This window comes from Aquarana catesbeiana, linkage group LG12, assembly GCF_042186555.1.
Source record: "Aquarana catesbeiana isolate 2022-GZ linkage group LG12, ASM4218655v1, whole genome shotgun sequence".
In the NCBI taxonomy this organism is placed as follows: domain Eukaryota; kingdom Metazoa; phylum Chordata; class Amphibia; order Anura; family Ranidae; genus Aquarana; species Aquarana catesbeiana.
The window spans coordinates 215,349,910-215,367,018 of record NC_133335.1 but is presented as its reverse complement, the minus strand read 5'-3'; the positions used below and the strand labels follow the sequence as shown (position 1 = coordinate 215,367,018).

At 43.9% G+C, this 17,109-nt stretch overlaps 1 protein-coding gene across 1 annotated transcript in view; it reads left to right on the top strand.

Annotated features, from left to right (window-relative positions):
* Window positions 1–15,546, top strand: part of LOC141113511 (medium-chain acyl-CoA ligase ACSF2, mitochondrial-like) — a 115,603-nt gene extending 100,057 nt beyond the window's left edge. Inside the window, exons 11-16 of the mRNA XM_073606672.1 lie at window positions 6,091–6,198; window positions 6,297–6,448; window positions 7,832–7,973; window positions 8,053–8,163; window positions 11,660–11,728; window positions 11,840–15,546. Of these exons, the coding sequence (XP_073462773.1) occupies window positions 6,091–6,198; window positions 6,297–6,448; window positions 7,832–7,973; window positions 8,053–8,163; window positions 11,660–11,728; window positions 11,840–11,890 (633 nt within the window). The 3' untranslated portion in view covers window positions 11,891–15,546. The remainder of the gene's footprint in view (window positions 1–6,090; window positions 6,199–6,296; window positions 6,449–7,831; window positions 7,974–8,052; window positions 8,164–11,659; window positions 11,729–11,839) is intronic.
* Window positions 15,547–17,109: the final 1,563 nt, after the last annotated feature.

Below are 17,109 nucleotides of genomic sequence, written 5' to 3'. Positions count from 1 at the left end.
TTCCCTCAGCCAGGGCATTGAAAATGAGTCATGGATGGGTATTCCAGCGTGACAATGATCCAAAACACACGGCCAAGGCAACAAAGGAGTGGCTCAAGAAGAAGCACATTAGGTTCCTGGAGTGGCCTAGCCAGTCTCCAGACCTTAATCCCATAGAAAATATGTGGCAGGAGCTGAAGGTTTGGGTTACCAAACGTCAGCCTTGAAACCTTAAGGACTTGGAGAGGATCTGCAAAGAGGAGTAGTGGGACACAATCCCTCCTGAGATGTGTGCAAACCTGGTGGCCAACTACAAGAAACATCTCACCTCTGTGATTGCCGACAAGAGTTTTGCCACCAAGTACTAAGTCATGTTTTGTGAAGGGGTGAATGAATACTTATTTTACTCACTGAACTACATATATTATACACATACATATATACACTATATACTTAAAAGTATTGGGACGCCTGCCTTTACACGCACGTGAACTTTAATATCATCCCTGTCTTAGTCCGTAGGGTTCAATATTGAGTTGGCCCACTCACTCCTGTAATCCCCAAGAGAAGTGGGACCAAAAGAGCTTTGGCCCTACCTCTCCTTTAATTTCACAACGGAGAAGACTAGTGGGTTGTCCCACAATCCAAATTCACACCAGAGTGTACATAATACATATCCAGTAGATCTATAACTAGGGTGACATACACTATATTGTCAAAGATATTGGGACATCTGCCTTTACACGCACATGAACTTTAATGGCATCTGCATCTTAGTCTGTAGGGTTCAGTATTGATTTGGCCCACCCTTTGCAACTATAACAGCCTCAACTCTTCTGGGAAGGCTGTCCACAAGGTTTAGGAGTGTGTCTATGGGAATGTTTGTGAGGTCAGGCACTGATGTGGATGAGAATGCCTGGCTCGCAGTCTCCGATCTAATTCATCTCAAAGGTGTTCTATCGGGTTGAGGTCAGGACTTTGCAGGCCAGTCAAGTTCCTCCACCCCAAACTCGCTCATCCATGTCTTTATGGACCTTGCTTTGTGCACTGGTCCAAATCATTTGGTGGAGGGCGGATTATGGTTTGGGGTTGTTTTTCAGGGGTTGGGCTTGGCCCCTTAGTTCCATTGAAGGGAACTCTTAAGACGTCGGCATACCAAGACATTTTGGACAATTTCATACTCCCAACTTTGTGGGAACAGTTTGGGGATGGCCCCTTCCTGTTCCAACATGACTGCACACCAGTGCACAAAGCAAGGTCCATAAAGACATGGATGAGTGAGTTTGGGGTGGAGGAACTTGACTGGCCTGCACAGAACCCTGACCTCAACCTGATAGAACACCTTTGGGATAAAATAGAGCAGAGACTGCGTGCCAGGTCCAACATCAGTGCCGGACCTCACAAATGCTCTTCTGGAAGAATGGTCAAACATTCCCATAGACACATTCCTAAACGTTGTGGGCAGCCTTCCCAGAAGAGTCAGGGCCAACTCAATTGGCATCTAAGACTGGGATGCCATTAAAGATCATGTGCGTGTAAAGGAAGGTGTCCCAATACTTTTGGTGTGTGTGTGTGTGTGTGTGTGTGTGTGTGTGTGTGTGTGTGTGTGTGTGTGTGTGTGTGTGTGTGTGTGTGTGTGTGTGTGTGTGTGTATTAGTTTATATACACAAACATACAGTGTATATATGCAAGGAATTAGGAAAATGTCACACCAGATGTTTTTATGAGTGAAAGATAACTTCTGATTGGCTAGTATAAGTTTATGGAACTTTGCACATTCCTCATTGTCTTATTCAATAAGCCCATGGATGTCATTACTGACCTGTGTGCCACTTAAATATTTTTTGAAGTTGTACCCCCGTCATTAGCATTATGCCCCTCTCCTTTCGAGGGGTCCATCGGCCCCTGAAATGCTTTGGAAAATCCCCGAGACTTTTTTCCTGAAGCTGCCACATGTCTCTTACTTATGAGACTTAGGAGGGGCACCTGGAATGCCTCCAGGGACATATGATGGATGTGCAATAACACCATACCAGGATGGCCTGTTAACTCCTGCATACCCAGGTAGTATATAAATAATTGGTAGGTGCAGACTGATTACATGAGCAGTACATTTTAGAAATACGTCGATGGCGTGTTCATACTAACAGTTGGGGGCCGGTAAAACCCTGCGGTTGAGCCACACTTTTACTCCCCAACCGCCACCACCTTTAGCTGCAGGGCTGGGGGTGTACACAAGCCTATTGCTTTTGGGGAGGCCGCAGTGCCGAATTTGACCTGTTCAAGTGAATGGGGTACAGTAGGCAATTGCCCTGCAACCGCTGCAGTACACATGGTTGTGGTGCTAGTGCATCGATCAAGGATTTAAATTGGCCGGAGAATATGGGAGACAATGCCTCCTCACTGACTGTCAAATGCTTCTGTGAAGGAGCCCTTTCATTTAAAGCCAAACTCCAGGCAAACAAATAAATACAGATGATATACATAGAGAAAGCTGTTTGTATTTCTGTCCCTCCAGTCCTGAGATTGACACAGCTCTGCCATTTAGCACAGCCCTGTTTAGAAGGGGGCGTGACCTTAATTTTGCTTTCATTTACAGGCTCACTCCTCACCTCCTCCCTGTGACTGGACAGTGAAAGGAGAAGCAGCACACTGATTAGCTCATCCCTCTGTCCTCCTATCAGGATGACCCTTCTTGCACTTTGGCACACCCAAACCAAGCATTCAAGTGCTGCAAGGCAGAAGTGCTAACCAGTAAGCCATTGTGCTGGCTACCTGCCGGCTCCTATGTGTCTAGTGGCCCCATGGAAGCCTATAGGGGTCAACGGAGGTCACCAGAAGTCTGACTGTAGGTGCCCCTCTCCACTGCCTGGCTTCCAGACTCAACAGTGCACTGTAGTGGTCCAGTTTAATTCAACATATAGAGCTTGGATATTTGATATAGTCATGGAGCTGGAGGACGGTTCACCGTGAGGTCAGGCAGTTGATGGGACAACCATTGTCAGACTTTAGGTGACCTCTGACCCCTGACTCAAAAATCCTGAGTCAAAGATCCATACAAAATAAGTAAATGGGGGCAAAGTTAAAATATATCCACCTGCCTCTCTCTGTCCCTCCTCTACATGCATTTATTGAGGGACAGAGAAGGACTAAGCATATTGCTTCCTTGACAAGTAAGAGAATGCCTATACAATATGTATAAAGGAAGGACTCTGGGGAGATGTGGTTCTGGGGGCATGCCTACAGAAACGAAGCTTACAGCCACCATCAATCCCTGCTTGAATTTTACAAGGCCAGTGATGAAGTCATAGGGAATAACAAAAGCTCTTTCTCACTACAGTTAAAAGGTAAAGTTCTGTATTCAAGCAGGCAGGGCTGACAACCCATACATCGGTGGACTTCAAGTGGTTATAGCCTTCTGCTATTCTCTGGCTCTCCCCATGTCAGGGCTGGGCTCAGCCCTTCCTTCTCTGAGCTGGCCGCTCAGCTGTCGGCTAATTGCCAGCTCCTATCTCTCTCCACAGTTATTCAGCTGTTGATGATCCTGCTCGTCAGCCCTGCCTACTTAAGCCGTCCAGTCCAGAGGACTTGGTCACATCACAAGAAACAATTTCCTGCATTCCTGTTTAAAGACTGGCTTTGCTGACATCCCTTCTGGCTCCGGATCCTGCCTGCTGTTCCACTACTTTGATCCCTGACTTCTGGCTTGGCTGACTATACGTTCCGGTTACTGAACTCTGGCTATGTTTTGACTACGTTTGTTCTTTTTACTTTTATTATTAAACAAGTGTGATTTAACTGTACTTCTGTCTCGGTCTGATTTGATGGTTTCTGACACCCCGACCAGGACCCAAGTGACCAACCGATGCTTCCGCCAGCTAGTTGGAGAGCCAAACAAAGCCTGGATCAGCTTTGATCAGCTCACGGCTACGGTAACCTGGAAACGATGACCTGACATCACTTCTGGTTTACCCGGATGTTAATTGCGCCATTTAAAAAAATTAAAAGCATTAGAAAACACAGATTTTTGTGTGATCAAATGCTTTTAAGGGCAGAGAAGGGATTTGGGGTCTTATAGACCCCAGATCTCTACATAAAGAGTACCTGTCACATGCCTATTGCTGTCACAAGGATTACATTCTTTGTGACAGCAATAAGTGATCAGATTTTAAAGCAACAGTGTAAAAATAAAAAAAGGAAATAAATAAATAATTTAAAAAAAAAAACAACATTATTTTAAAGTGCCCCAGCAAACGGCAATCATTCCGCACATATGGGGTATCACCGCGAATGTCAGATCATGGACAGTAATTCTAGCACTAGACCTCTGTACATCTAAAGTGGTAACCTGTAAAGGCTTTTAAAGCGTCGCCTATGGATAGAATTTACGTTGTTTGTCGCCGTTGCACGGGCGCCCGCAATTTTAAAGCTAGACATGTTAGGTATCTACAGTATCTACTTGGTGTACCATCATCTTTAATATTTTACCAAAAAATTGGGTTATGTATTGTGCTTTCCTGCATTAAAATTCAAAAAAAGTGTAAAAGGGTTTCGAAAAAACGCTGTGCAAATACCGTGTGACATCCATTTTATTTCCTAGGGCCTCTGCTTTAAAAAAATATATATATAATGGTTGGGTGTTCTAAGTAATTTTCTAGCACAAAATACTGATTTTACATGTAAACAAAAGTATTAGAAAAAAGACCTGGAGCTCAAGTGGTTTTTACCACTTAAGGAGCGGAAGATTTTCCCTTTCATGACCAGGCCATTTTTTGCGACACGGCACTGCATCACTTTAACTGACAATTGCGCGGTCGTGCGATGCTGTACCCAAACAAAATTGACGTCTTTTTTTTCCCCACAAATAGAGCTTTCTTTTGGTGGTATTTGATCTGCTCTGGGGTTTTTTATTTTTTGCATTATAAACAAAAAGGACCGACAATTTTGAAAAAAACCCGAATTTTTTACGTTTTGCTATAATAAATATCCCCCAAAAAAGTCAAAAAACTAATTTCTTCCTCAGTTTAGGCCAATATGTATTCTTCTACATATTTTTGGTAAAAAAAATCCAAATTAGCGTATATTGATTGGTTTGCGCAAATGTTATCGCGTCTACAAAATAGGGGATAGATATATGGCATCTTTATTATTATTTTTTTTTACTAGTAATGGCGGTGATCTGCGATTTTTAGCGGGACTGCGACATTGCGGCAGACAGATCGGACACTTTTGACACGTTTTTGAGACCAGTGACATTTTTACAGTGATCAGAGCTAAAAATATGCACTGATCACTGTATAAATTACACTGGTAGGGGAGGGGTTAACACTAGGGGGCGATCAAAGGGTTAAATGTTCCCTAGGGAGGTGCTTTCTAACTGTGGGGGGGATGGGATTGACTGGGAGTAGAGAGAGATCGCTATTCCTGATCAGCAGGAACAGACAATCTCACTCTACTTCCCTGACAGAACAGGGATCTGTTTGTTTACACTGGCAGATCCCCGTTCTGCCTCTCTGTGGAGCGATCACGGGTGGCCGACGGATATCGAGTCCACCCGACCCACTGATTTGGCTTCCCCGCTAGCGCATAGTCACGCGCGCGTGCGCCCACAGATCGCCGCGTACGTGCTCGGCGTACAATGACGGCGATTCGCGCAGGAGAGCCAACCTGCCGCAGTACAACTGTGGCGGCTGGTCGTTAAGTAGTTTAAAGGTCTAAAACGTCAAGCTGTGATCCATGCCTTCCGTTGCCTGTTAGGTGAGCTTTAATGCCTAGGAGGTGGCACGGCTTCTGGTGATCACATGATTGGGATCCCGTCCCGCTGGTCCCCGATCAGGAGCCATGACTGAGATCTATTGGTGACTTTGCGGTCAGTTGAGCTCGGATCACAGAGTATAAAAAAACCTCATGCCGCTGTAGACTCATATGTGCGGTGGCTGGGTATTTAAGCCCATCGTTCTTGCTGCTGCGTATGTGCGTTACTCCACTTGCGTGGTTGGCACGAGGTTAGGAAGCTGAGGCGTATTTCAGGTCCCCTTTTAAGTTGATGAGATTTACATAAAAATGTAAAAAATAGCTCACAAAAAAAGTGTTGTTGTTCTATTTTTACAGGTTGGCTACGGCACAACAGAGAACAGCCCGGTCACTTTCATGGGCTTCCTCTACGACGATATTTTCCGGAAAATAGACACCGTAGGTTATGTCATGTCCCATACAGAGGTGAGGCGCCGCTGTGTCTACTTTTTTTTCTGTTGTTGTTTGTATAATCCTTTTACTTCTAAAAAATTTCCAGCACTGACCTCTCTATTTCTGCTCAGGCGAAGGTAGTGGACACCAAAACAGAACAAATACTTCCAGTGAATGCTTCGGGTGAACTGTGGGTTCGAGGCTTTGGTGTCATGTTGGGCTACTGGGACGAAGAAGAGAAGACCAAGGAGTGCATCACCCCTGAAAGGTGGTACAAGACCGGGTGAGTGAGCGCCGCTTGTCCATTGGTGCGCTACTCTGATTCACTTAGTTTTAGACATAGCGCCGCTATAATTGACATTTGTTTTCTGAAGTGGACTTGTCATTTTCTAATGTATAATAAAAAGTAAAACCTGCATTGTAGTGCTTAAAGAGGAGTTCCACCCAGGGGGTCCATTAAAAAAAAAAAATTAAAAGTCAGCAGCTACAAATACTGCAGCTGCTGACTTTTAATTGGACACTTACCTGTCCCTGGGTCCAGCGATGCGGGGGATCGAAGCCCCGCTCGCCCCCCCCCCTCCGCTCGTCCCCCCCTTTTTTTTTAAATAAAGTTGCCCTTTTAAAAAAAAAGTAACAGCCACAGATATCGGAGAACAACGATTCGGATCGGTCATAAAATAATCCAACCGATTTGAGTTCTGTGTGAAGCATAGCTAGTTGTTAACCCTTTCATGCCTAAACCTATTTCTGATAATTGATGCTTACAAGTTAAATTCTGAATTTTTTGCTAGAAAATTAGTTAGAACCCCCAAACATTCTATATATATTTTTTAGCAGGGACCCTAGAGCAGTGATGGCGAACGTTGGCACCTTGGAACCTTGGAATTACATTTCCCATGATACTCATGCACTCAGCAGTGTAGTTGAGCATGATGGGAAATGTAGTTCCAAAACATCTGGGGTGCCAAGGTTTGCCATCACTGCCCTAGAGAATAAAATAAATAATTTTTTTTATGTCACACGGTTTTTGCACAGCGGTCTTTTCAAAGAAAAAACATTTTTTTATTTGTTTAGCAAAAAAAAAAACCCCAGAGGTAATCAAATATCACCAAAAGAAAGCTCTATTTGTGGGAAAAAAAATGATAAAAATTTTGTTTGGGTACAGTGTAGCATGACCGCACAATTGTCATTTAAAAATCGACAGCGATGAAAGCTGAAAATTGGCCTGGGCAGGTAGAGGGTAAAGTGTCCGGTATTGAAGTAGTTAAGTACACAGAATATTGAGCAAATTTTTTAAACTTTAAATGTTGATCCATGGAGATCCAATCCAGAGAGATCATTAAGTACAGAGAAAAGGATAAAACAATACACATTTGACAAAAAAAAGAGATGTTTGGTACTAATTAGCAGCCACTTTAACCATGATAATGGGAGGGATTCTGGGATTGGTGCTTTAGGGCCCTAAATTGACACCTTAGTTATACTCGTGCTCCTGATCTTGGAATGAGTGAGCAACCAAATGGAACTAATGTCACCTTATGAAAGTGATAGTTACCTGGCTGACTCTCTTGCTTCAATACCCGAGTCATTGACTTAGACCAAGTGTGTAAATAAAGACTTTGGTTTGCTAATGAATTAATGTAATGCCTTTGCCGTCATCTTCCAGAGACATAGCGACCTTGGACGAATACGGATACTGTCGAATCGTTGGGCGCTGTAAAGACATGATCATTCGCGGAGGTGAAAACATTTACCCGGCTGAAATCGAGCAGTTCCTCCATACGCACCCCAAAGTCATGGAAGCCCAGGTAACTGAAAGGAACTGGTTATAGAATAATGGTTGACTGCGTTGCCTGTCACAGACCAAATTGCACCGTGTCTTTGCAGATCATCGGAGTTAAAGATGCACGGATGGGGGAAGAGATCTGTGCTTGTATCCGAACTCATAGCGACCAGGAATGTACAGCAGAGGAGCTCAAGGCATACTGCAAGGGACAGGTAAGCTAATTGAGGTCTAAGCCAGTCCAAGAAAAGTGGTGCCTACATTTTTTGGGGCATTTTTTGTATATTTGACACCCTTATAGCAAATCATATCCATATCTATTTCCAATCATGATGCCTTTTGTTCTTAAAAAGGCACTTGGTGGTACAAACCAGCCAACATTTCCTTATAAATGTTAGTTGCTTGTTGTCTAGGGAGTCCAGTATTGAAATACCAGCCCCCATCTACCTCAAGTCTTCAAGCTGAACCTCTACTTTCTCCCACTGCTTACCTCTTTATTGATCAGAAAGGCACAACGTGTTGCTTTGAGGGATGCAGGGGATGCACCAGAGCTCTAATATCACATGTCTTTATGGGGTCTTCAAACATTTTTTTTATTTGGTGGTCACTGAGACAAAAGAAACATTTCCAGTGTTGGTTGTCAGTGGAAGGAAAGCTTCAGCATCTGTGGTCAGTGGGAGAAGATTTGCCAGCATTGGTGGTCAATGGGAAAAAAAATACCCTGTTGTCAGTGGTTAAAAGGAGGAATAAAATGACCCAGCATCAAGTGGTAGGTGCTAATAAAAATGCCCCAGTGTTGGTGGTCAGTAGGATTAGAAAAACTGGAACCCTGTTGGTGGCAATTGGAAGGAAGAATACTCTGTGTACAGCACATCTTGACTGTTCAGGATAACATAGCCATAGAACTATGCAGGCATCTGCCATGTTATAACATGGGAATCTGAGGGACCACTCAGATCACCCATATTGGTCATTGGAAGGAAGAATGGTCCTTCTTTGAGATGCTCCCTGTCTTGCCCCTCTTGACTGTCCAAGATGACATGACACCAGAACCATGTAGGCAGCTGCCACTGAGCAGATTAAGGCCATTAATGCACTCTCTGGCAGCGGATTATAACATGGAATCTGGGGGGGCACCTATATCGCCAATGTTGGTCATTGGAAGTAAGAATGCTCTATCTTTGAGATGCTCTGTCATGCGCCTCTTGACTGTCCAGGATGACTTGACACCAGAAATACAGGCAGCTGTCACTGAGCAGATTGAGGCCCTTGGTGCACCCTCCAGCATGGGATTTTAACATCTGGATGGCTATTGCACCAATTGCTTAAAGTGTGAGAAGGTAGGTGAAATGTCAAATGTGTCCCATACTCAGAAGTACTGAGATTCTCCCAGGGCCTCTGGCAGCAGGGGAGAACAGGGAAGGAAAGTACAGGGATCTTATTGTCTCTGGGGCAAACTATTTCCATTGCCTAGTACAAAGTAGTGGTTCACATTAAGCCTTAGGGATGGGCATATAGTAATGCATAGGTGGAAAAACCACACTCTTGACCCAGGAAGCTTCTACAATATTTACATGGGTGTTGAAGGAGTGTAGGACTCAAAGATACTGTATCTTTGAGTCCTACACTCCTTCAACACCCATGTAAATATTGTAGAAGCTTCCTGGTCAAGAGTGTGGTTTTTCCACCTATGCGTTACTATATGCCCATCCCTAAGGCTTAACGTGAACCACTATTTTGTACTAGAATACTTTCTGTCCCCACTGTAAGTGTGATCTGGTGCAGTTATTAGTCTTAAAAGGCAGCTCTCTAACAGAGTAGCTTTTTGGGTCCCCAAGATGATCCAAGAAAAATGAGAGCTCCACAAGCCTATACATTAGTGGTCTCCAAACTGTGGCCCAGGGCCAGATGCATCCCTGCTTTTACCTGTACCTGGTGGCATTATTACAACAGTGGGGCATAGTTCCTGCCACTGACACTGACAAAGGGGCACTATTCCTCCTACTGACACCAATGATGGGGTACTATGCCTCCAATTGACACCAATGATGGTGTGCTATTCCTCCCATTGACACCAATGATGGTGTGCTATTCCTCCCATTGACTCCAATGATGGTGTGCTATTCCTCCCATCCCAGACCAATGATGGGGCACTATTCCTACCATTGACAACAAAGATAAGGCACTATTCCTCTCATTGACACCAATGATCGGGAACTATTTCTCCCATTGATACCAGCAATTGGGCACTATTACTGCGCCCAATACCAATCATAGGGTATTGTTTACTCCCTTTGACGCCGGGACATTTTCTACTCCCGTTGGCCACAGTGTGGCCCCCTAAAGTTTGCCATACATGATCAAGTAAAAATGCAGAAAAATGCATGGTAGAAGAGCCAAGGGTTCTCTTCTTCCCATGTTAACTGCGGGCAGCCTTCAATACTGCAGAAATTGGAGCCATAAAGGCATAAAGTTATTGTTGATCTTTGCGGTACAGTGAGCCCAGACCAATGTGGTGACAAGGGGCCTGTCTGCAATAGCCTGGGCTCACAGCTCGGAGGACAGGTGATGGCAGATATGTGAGTTTGCGCTGGAGACAAGGCAGTTTTTACAGCCAATGGCTGCCTTTTTTATTTGTGAACAGCCTAGATCAGGGTTCCTCCAGAAGATCCATAGAAAGTACAGGCCGTCAACTCGACAGCTTCTCCATAGAAAATATTTATTCAAGCATTAGAGCAATGACATCATCCAAAAATGCTGACACGTTTCGGGCCTTAAGCCGCGTACACACGACCGGACTTTCCGGCATACTTGGTCCGGCGTACTGGAGTCCGTCGGACAATTCGATCGTGTGTGGGCTCCAGCGGACTTTCTTTTCTCAAAAGTTTGACGGACTTAGATTTGGAACATGTTTCAAATCTGTCCGACGGACTCGAGTCCGGTCGAAAAGTCCGCTCGTCTGTATGCTAGTCCGACGGACAAAAACCGACGCTAGGGCAGCTATTGGCTACTGGCTATGAACTTCCTTGTTTTAGTCCGGTCGTACGTCATCACGTACGAATCCGTCGGACTTTGGTTGATCGTGTGTAGGCAAGTCCGTTCATTTGGAAAGTCCGTTGAAAAGTCCGCCGGACAAAGTCTGCCGAAAAGTCCAGTCGTGTGTACGCGGCATTAGGCCTTTTGATGAAGGCCTAAGGCCGAAACGCGTCAGCATATTTGGATGATGCTATTGCTCTAATGCTTAAATAAATATTTTCTATGGAGAAGCTGTCGAGTTGCCGGCCTGTACTTTCTATCGATGTTTTGTGAGCTTAATTAGCCAGAGCACCGACTACTCTACACACCAACTATACTATATAGCGGTAGAGCTTGGGTGAGTTTTTCTCAGGGTTCCTCCAGAGGTTGCTAGGGGTTGAGCAATGAGCAACTTCTGCCTCTCAGATAAGATCCTACTAACACCATTGATCTTTTTAGCTATATTTAAGGGGGTAATTCTTCCCAATGACCATCACACATACCAATGTATCATGAGTTGTAAATCTAGTAATTTTTTGCAGGGGTTACCTGAGAAGTTATTTCAAGGGTTCCTCTGTGTTGAAAATGTTGAGAAAGGCTGGTCCAGGCAAACAATTTTTCTAAAACAAAATTATTGGATTTCTGCTTTTAAGGTTTGCTTGCCTAATTTCATTTTCTAACTTTCCTTCCCACCAGATTTCTCATTTCAAGATCCCTCGTTACATAATCTTTGTGAATGAGTACCCTCTCACAATTTCTGGAAAGGTAATTTTGGGACGGGTGTGCTGACTTTTCCTAGAGGCGATATTGTAATCGTGATGTATGTGCTGGTCTCCGTACTCATGTCAACTTTATACTGTTCTTTGTTCCGTACAGGTCCAAAAGTTCAAGCTAAAAGAAATTATGGAGAAGCAGCTGAAGTTATGAGGAGCCCTTTATGTTCTTTCACGTACAAACCAAGAGCAATTGTCCTGGCCTCAAATGTAGCACCCCTCATTAGTGAATGCTGCTCTTCACGTTTGGTTGGTGACCTCTGATTGGCATTCTCCAGATGCCGAAACTTAGCGGATGAAGTGAAAGAGAATGAATGTAAAAAAGACAATTTATGTACACCTATCATCATCATTATATAAGCTCGTCCTCTGGGTGTAAATCTGCGCTAAATTATCTAACCATTCATAAATCATCACTTCTTCTTATACCAGACCTCTGCTGTAAAAATTGGAGGAATAACATCTGTGCAGCACAGGTGAACCAATCCGAGGCCAGCTTCTAATCTAGTGCAGGTTAGATTGGCTGCTGTGGGTATTAAAAAAAAAAAAAAGGGTTCTCATTTCCTATATTTTTATAATGCGTTCTACAGTTTTCATATTCCTCCAGTTCTGGTTTTTAGCCGCTCTTACCCTTTCCTACTTTCCTACTCCATTTACTGTTTTTACGACAAGCTTTATTAAATTGGATGCTGCTCCGTCCTTTATATGGGGCTTTTGAATTACAAACGTGGTCCTCAAGCTGTGAACACCGTCATGTGCCTTATACTGTGAATGTTAAGCAGCCCCTATTGCTTCTTCCAGAGCAGATTCTGCACCTTGCTTGTCCAGGTGGGAATGTTGCTCTCTGTCCACCCTAATGCCCTTTGTGGGCAATCAAATACGTCCTTAAAGTGGAGCTCCGCCCAAAAGGGGAAGCTCTGCTTCTTTGCACCCTCCACTGCCACATTTGGCACTTTTCTGGGGGTGCGTGTACCTGGTTCCCGCTCCCACTTCTGGGTAAGATCGCTGCGGCGATCCGAGAGTATTTGAGTATTTCCGGCAAGTCCTCCTTCCCGGCAACTCCTCCTCTCCCCCCCCCATACAGTATTTGTAGCTGCTGACTTTTAATTTTTTTCCTCCATTAAGGAGATTCATCCTCTCTATTTGTCTTGTACTACTATCATTGAAAATGAAAGTAAAAGAAAATCCCACATTTTGGGTTGTCCCCAGAAAAGTAATAGAGGGGAAATCTTCCAATGGGGACGCTAGTTCCAGTCCTCCAGAAATTCCCTAATTTGCAAGGATTTTCTCTCACTTCCTGTTTGGCTACGAGACAGGAAATGAAGGGAAATTTCCACAAGGGGACACAGATTGGGGGGGGGGGGAATCTGACATTGGTTATAACCCTCCCTTAGGCCTCATACACACTATTAGATTTTCTGCGGATTTTTGTCTTTAGATTTACCAAAACCATGTAGTGCAAGGGCCTGCCTGATTGCATACAAAGTTTTTTATTAATTTATTTCAGGTACTTATATAGCGCCATCAATTTACGCAGCGCTTTACATATACATTGTACGTTCACATCAGTCCCTACCCTCAAGGAGCTTACAACCTAAGGTCCCTAACTCACATTCATATATATTAGGGACAATTTAGACAGAAGCCAATTAACCTACCAGCCTGTCAAATTGAAACTCTTATGCCCCGTACACACGATCGCACATTCCGACAACAAAATCCATGTTTTTTTTCCGACGGATGTTGGCTTACATAGTTAGTCAGGTTGAAAAAAGACACAAGTCCATCCAGTTCAACCATAAAAAAAAAAAAAATATTGTACAATCCAATATACCCAATTCTATACCCACAGTTGATCCAGAGGAAGGCAAAAAACCCCAGCAGAGCATGCTCCAATTTGCTACAGCAGGGGAAAAAATTCCTTCCTGATCCCCCAAGAGGCAATCGGATTTTCCCTGGATCAACTTTACCTATAAATGTCAGCACCCAGTTATATTATGTACATTTAGGAAAGTATCCAGGCCTTTCTTAATGCAATCTACTGAGCTGGCCAGAACCACCTCTGGAGGGAGTCTATTCCACATTCTCACAGCTCTTACTGTGAAGAAACCTTTCCGTGTTTGGGGACTAAATCTCTTTTCCTCCAGTCGTAAAGAGTGCCCCCTTGTCCTCTGTGTTGACCGTAAAGTGAATAACTCAACACCAAGTTCACTATATGGACCCCTTATATATTTGAAAATGTTGATCATATCCCCCCTTATTCTCTTCTTCTCGAGAGTGAATAAATTCAGTTCCTCTAATCTCTCCTCATAGCTGAGCTCCTCCATGCCTCTTATCAGTTTGGTTGCCCTTCTCTGCACTTTCTCCAGTTCCCCGATATCCTTAAACTTGTCTTGCATACACACGGTCACACAAAATCTTGTCGGAAATTCCGATCGCCAAGAACGTGGTGACGTACAACACGTACGACGAGCCGAGAAAAATGAAGTTCAATAGCCAGTGCAGCTCTTCTGCTTGATTCCGAGCATGCATGGAACTTTGTGCATCGGGATTGTGTACACCCGATCGGAATTTACGACAACGGAATTTGTTTTCGGAAAATTTTGAGATCCAGATCTCAAATTTTGTTTGTCGGAAATTTCGTCGGAAAATGTCCGATGGAGCCTACACACGGTCGGAATTTCCAACAACAAGCTCCCATCGAACATTTCCCGTCGGAAAATCCGACCGTGTGTACGCGGCATAAAGGTTTGACCTCCTATTATATGGTTTTGGTAAATCTGAAGACAAAAATCTGCAGAAAATCTAATAGTGTGTATGGGGCTTTACTACTATTAAAAAAAATAAATAAATCAGGTTTTGCCTATATTGTCAACTTTAACCCCTGCAGCCCTGGAAGATTACAAAGGTACAAAGTGAGGATTGGGGGGTGGGTGGGCAGAGGACTTCTGATTTTAAAGAGGAGTTCCACCCAGGGGGTCGGGTAAAAAAAAAAGAAAATAAAAGTCAGCAGCTACAAATACTGCAGCTGCTGACTTTTAATTGGACACTTACCTGTCCCAGGGTCCAGCGATGCGGGGGATCGAAGCCCCGCTCGTCTCCCCCTCTGTTCAGCGGCGCCGGCATTGCAACTGTGGGCGCCGGGCTGTGGCTTCACAGCCTGGCACCCACTGCGCATGCGCGAGAGGCGCCGCGCACCGTGATTGGCCGCTCAGTCACCTGGGACCTGTAATGGGTCCCAGATGATTGACAGGAGGGAGGGAGCAGAGCTGAGCCCTTCCTGTGCTGAGGGGGAAGTGATGTCACCAGCCTAGGCACTGGAAGAGGCAGACTACGAGGGACCCCCTAGCAACAGGCATTTAGAGGTAAGTTAAAAAAAAAAAAATATCCAAATGTTTTTTTGGGGTTTTTTTTAGGATTTTTCAAGTATTTCTGTTTTTTTGGGTGGAACCCCACTTTAAGTAGGAGACCAGCCAGAAGCACAAGGGACACTTTCTATTGAATGTAATGTACCATCCCTTGTACTGATTTTTTTAAAATGTTGTAACTAATCTTCAGTTTTAGCAGTTCTTTCTCTACCGCACACCAGATGGACGCCCAATACCTGTAATGAAAATACCTTAAGGCTGCTATAGACTTATTACTGGCATTAAGTCAAATTTTCATTGGACTGCATGTGAAACACCAGCAGGGTGTCAGTCATAGACGGATCATCAATCTGGATCTGGCACCAGTTAGCTGTAGCTCAATGGATTTTTAGAACATGTATAACAATTGCCTTATTTTTAATAAAAATACCTACCAATGTGACCGGTTGGTGATGTGTCTTTGTCGGTAGTTACAAAGAGAGAGAAATCTTGTTGGTTAAAACAGAAGAACACGGCATCAGAGCACCACAAACCAAAAAACGCTATTAACCACTTGCTTACTGGGCACCTAAACCCCCTTCCTGCCCAGACCAATTTTCAGCTTTCAGCGCTGTCGCACTTTGAATGACAATTGCGCGGTCATGCAACACTGTACCCAAATGAAATTTTCTATCATTTTTTTCCCACAAATAGAGCTTTCTTTTGGTGGTATTTAATCACTGCTGGGGTTTTTTTTTGTTAAAAAATGAAAAAGACCGAAAATTTTGAATAAAAATACAAAACCGTTTTATATTTTTTTATAAAATTTTGCAAACAGGTAATTTTTCTCCTTCATTGATGTACGCTGATGAGGCTCCACTGATAGGCACTGATAGGCTGCACTGATGGGCACCAATAGGCTGCATTAATGGGCACCGATAGGCTGCATTGATGGGCCCTGATGAAGCATCACTGGTGGGCACTGATGAGGTGGCACTGATGGGCAGCACTGAAGGGCATTGATAGGTGGCACTGAAGGGCAGTAATAGGTGGAACTGGTGGCTGGCACTGATGGGCACTGATAAGTGGCAGTGATGGGCACTGGTAGGTGACACTGATAGGCAGCACTGCTAGGTGGTACTGATGAAGCATTGATTGGCTCCACTGGTGGGCATTGATAGGTGGCATTCGTGGGCATTGATAGTTGGCACTGATTGGTGGCACTAATATACACTGGTGGACACTGATATGCACTGTGTGGGCACTGGCAGGTGGCACTGGTTGGCACAGATGAGGCGGCTGTGCCTCTTCCTCTTTGGGACCGATGTCCCTTACACAGAAGCCGATGATCGGCTTTTTTTTTTTTCTCCTCACGCGAAAAAGAAATGATTACCGATCTTCTGTTGACATCACGTGATCAGCTGTCATTGGCTGACAGCTGATCATGTGGTAAGGGGTCGGGACCGCATTGACTCGGTGATCACAGCCGCGCGCAAAGCGGAGGACGTCTATTGACGGCCTCCCGGCAATGTAGGTCCGCGCTGTAGCTGTCATTCGGCTATAGCGCGGACTGGGAACAGGTTAAACTCATTTTTTTATATTCAACGCAAACTTCCCCCATCCATCCATGTCTTCATCCTTTATTTTACCGAGAGATCTCTTTTGAAAAGAACACTCCATATATAGCTCTATACATATATATATATATATATATATATATATATATATATATATAGATATATACAGTATATGTCTATCTATCTATCTATCTATCTATCTATCTATCTATCTATCTATCTATCTATCTATCTATCTATCTATATATGTATATATAGATATAGATATATATATCTATATCTATATATATATAATATAGATTAGATAGATATATATATAGAGATATAATTTTTCTCAGATATATATATAGATAACTGATAACTTCCTGCACTCTTTGTCTCTGGACTGTTATCCACTTCATAGGATTTATGGCTGTGTTCCAATAGCCAAAAACCTTGTGAGCTTCCTA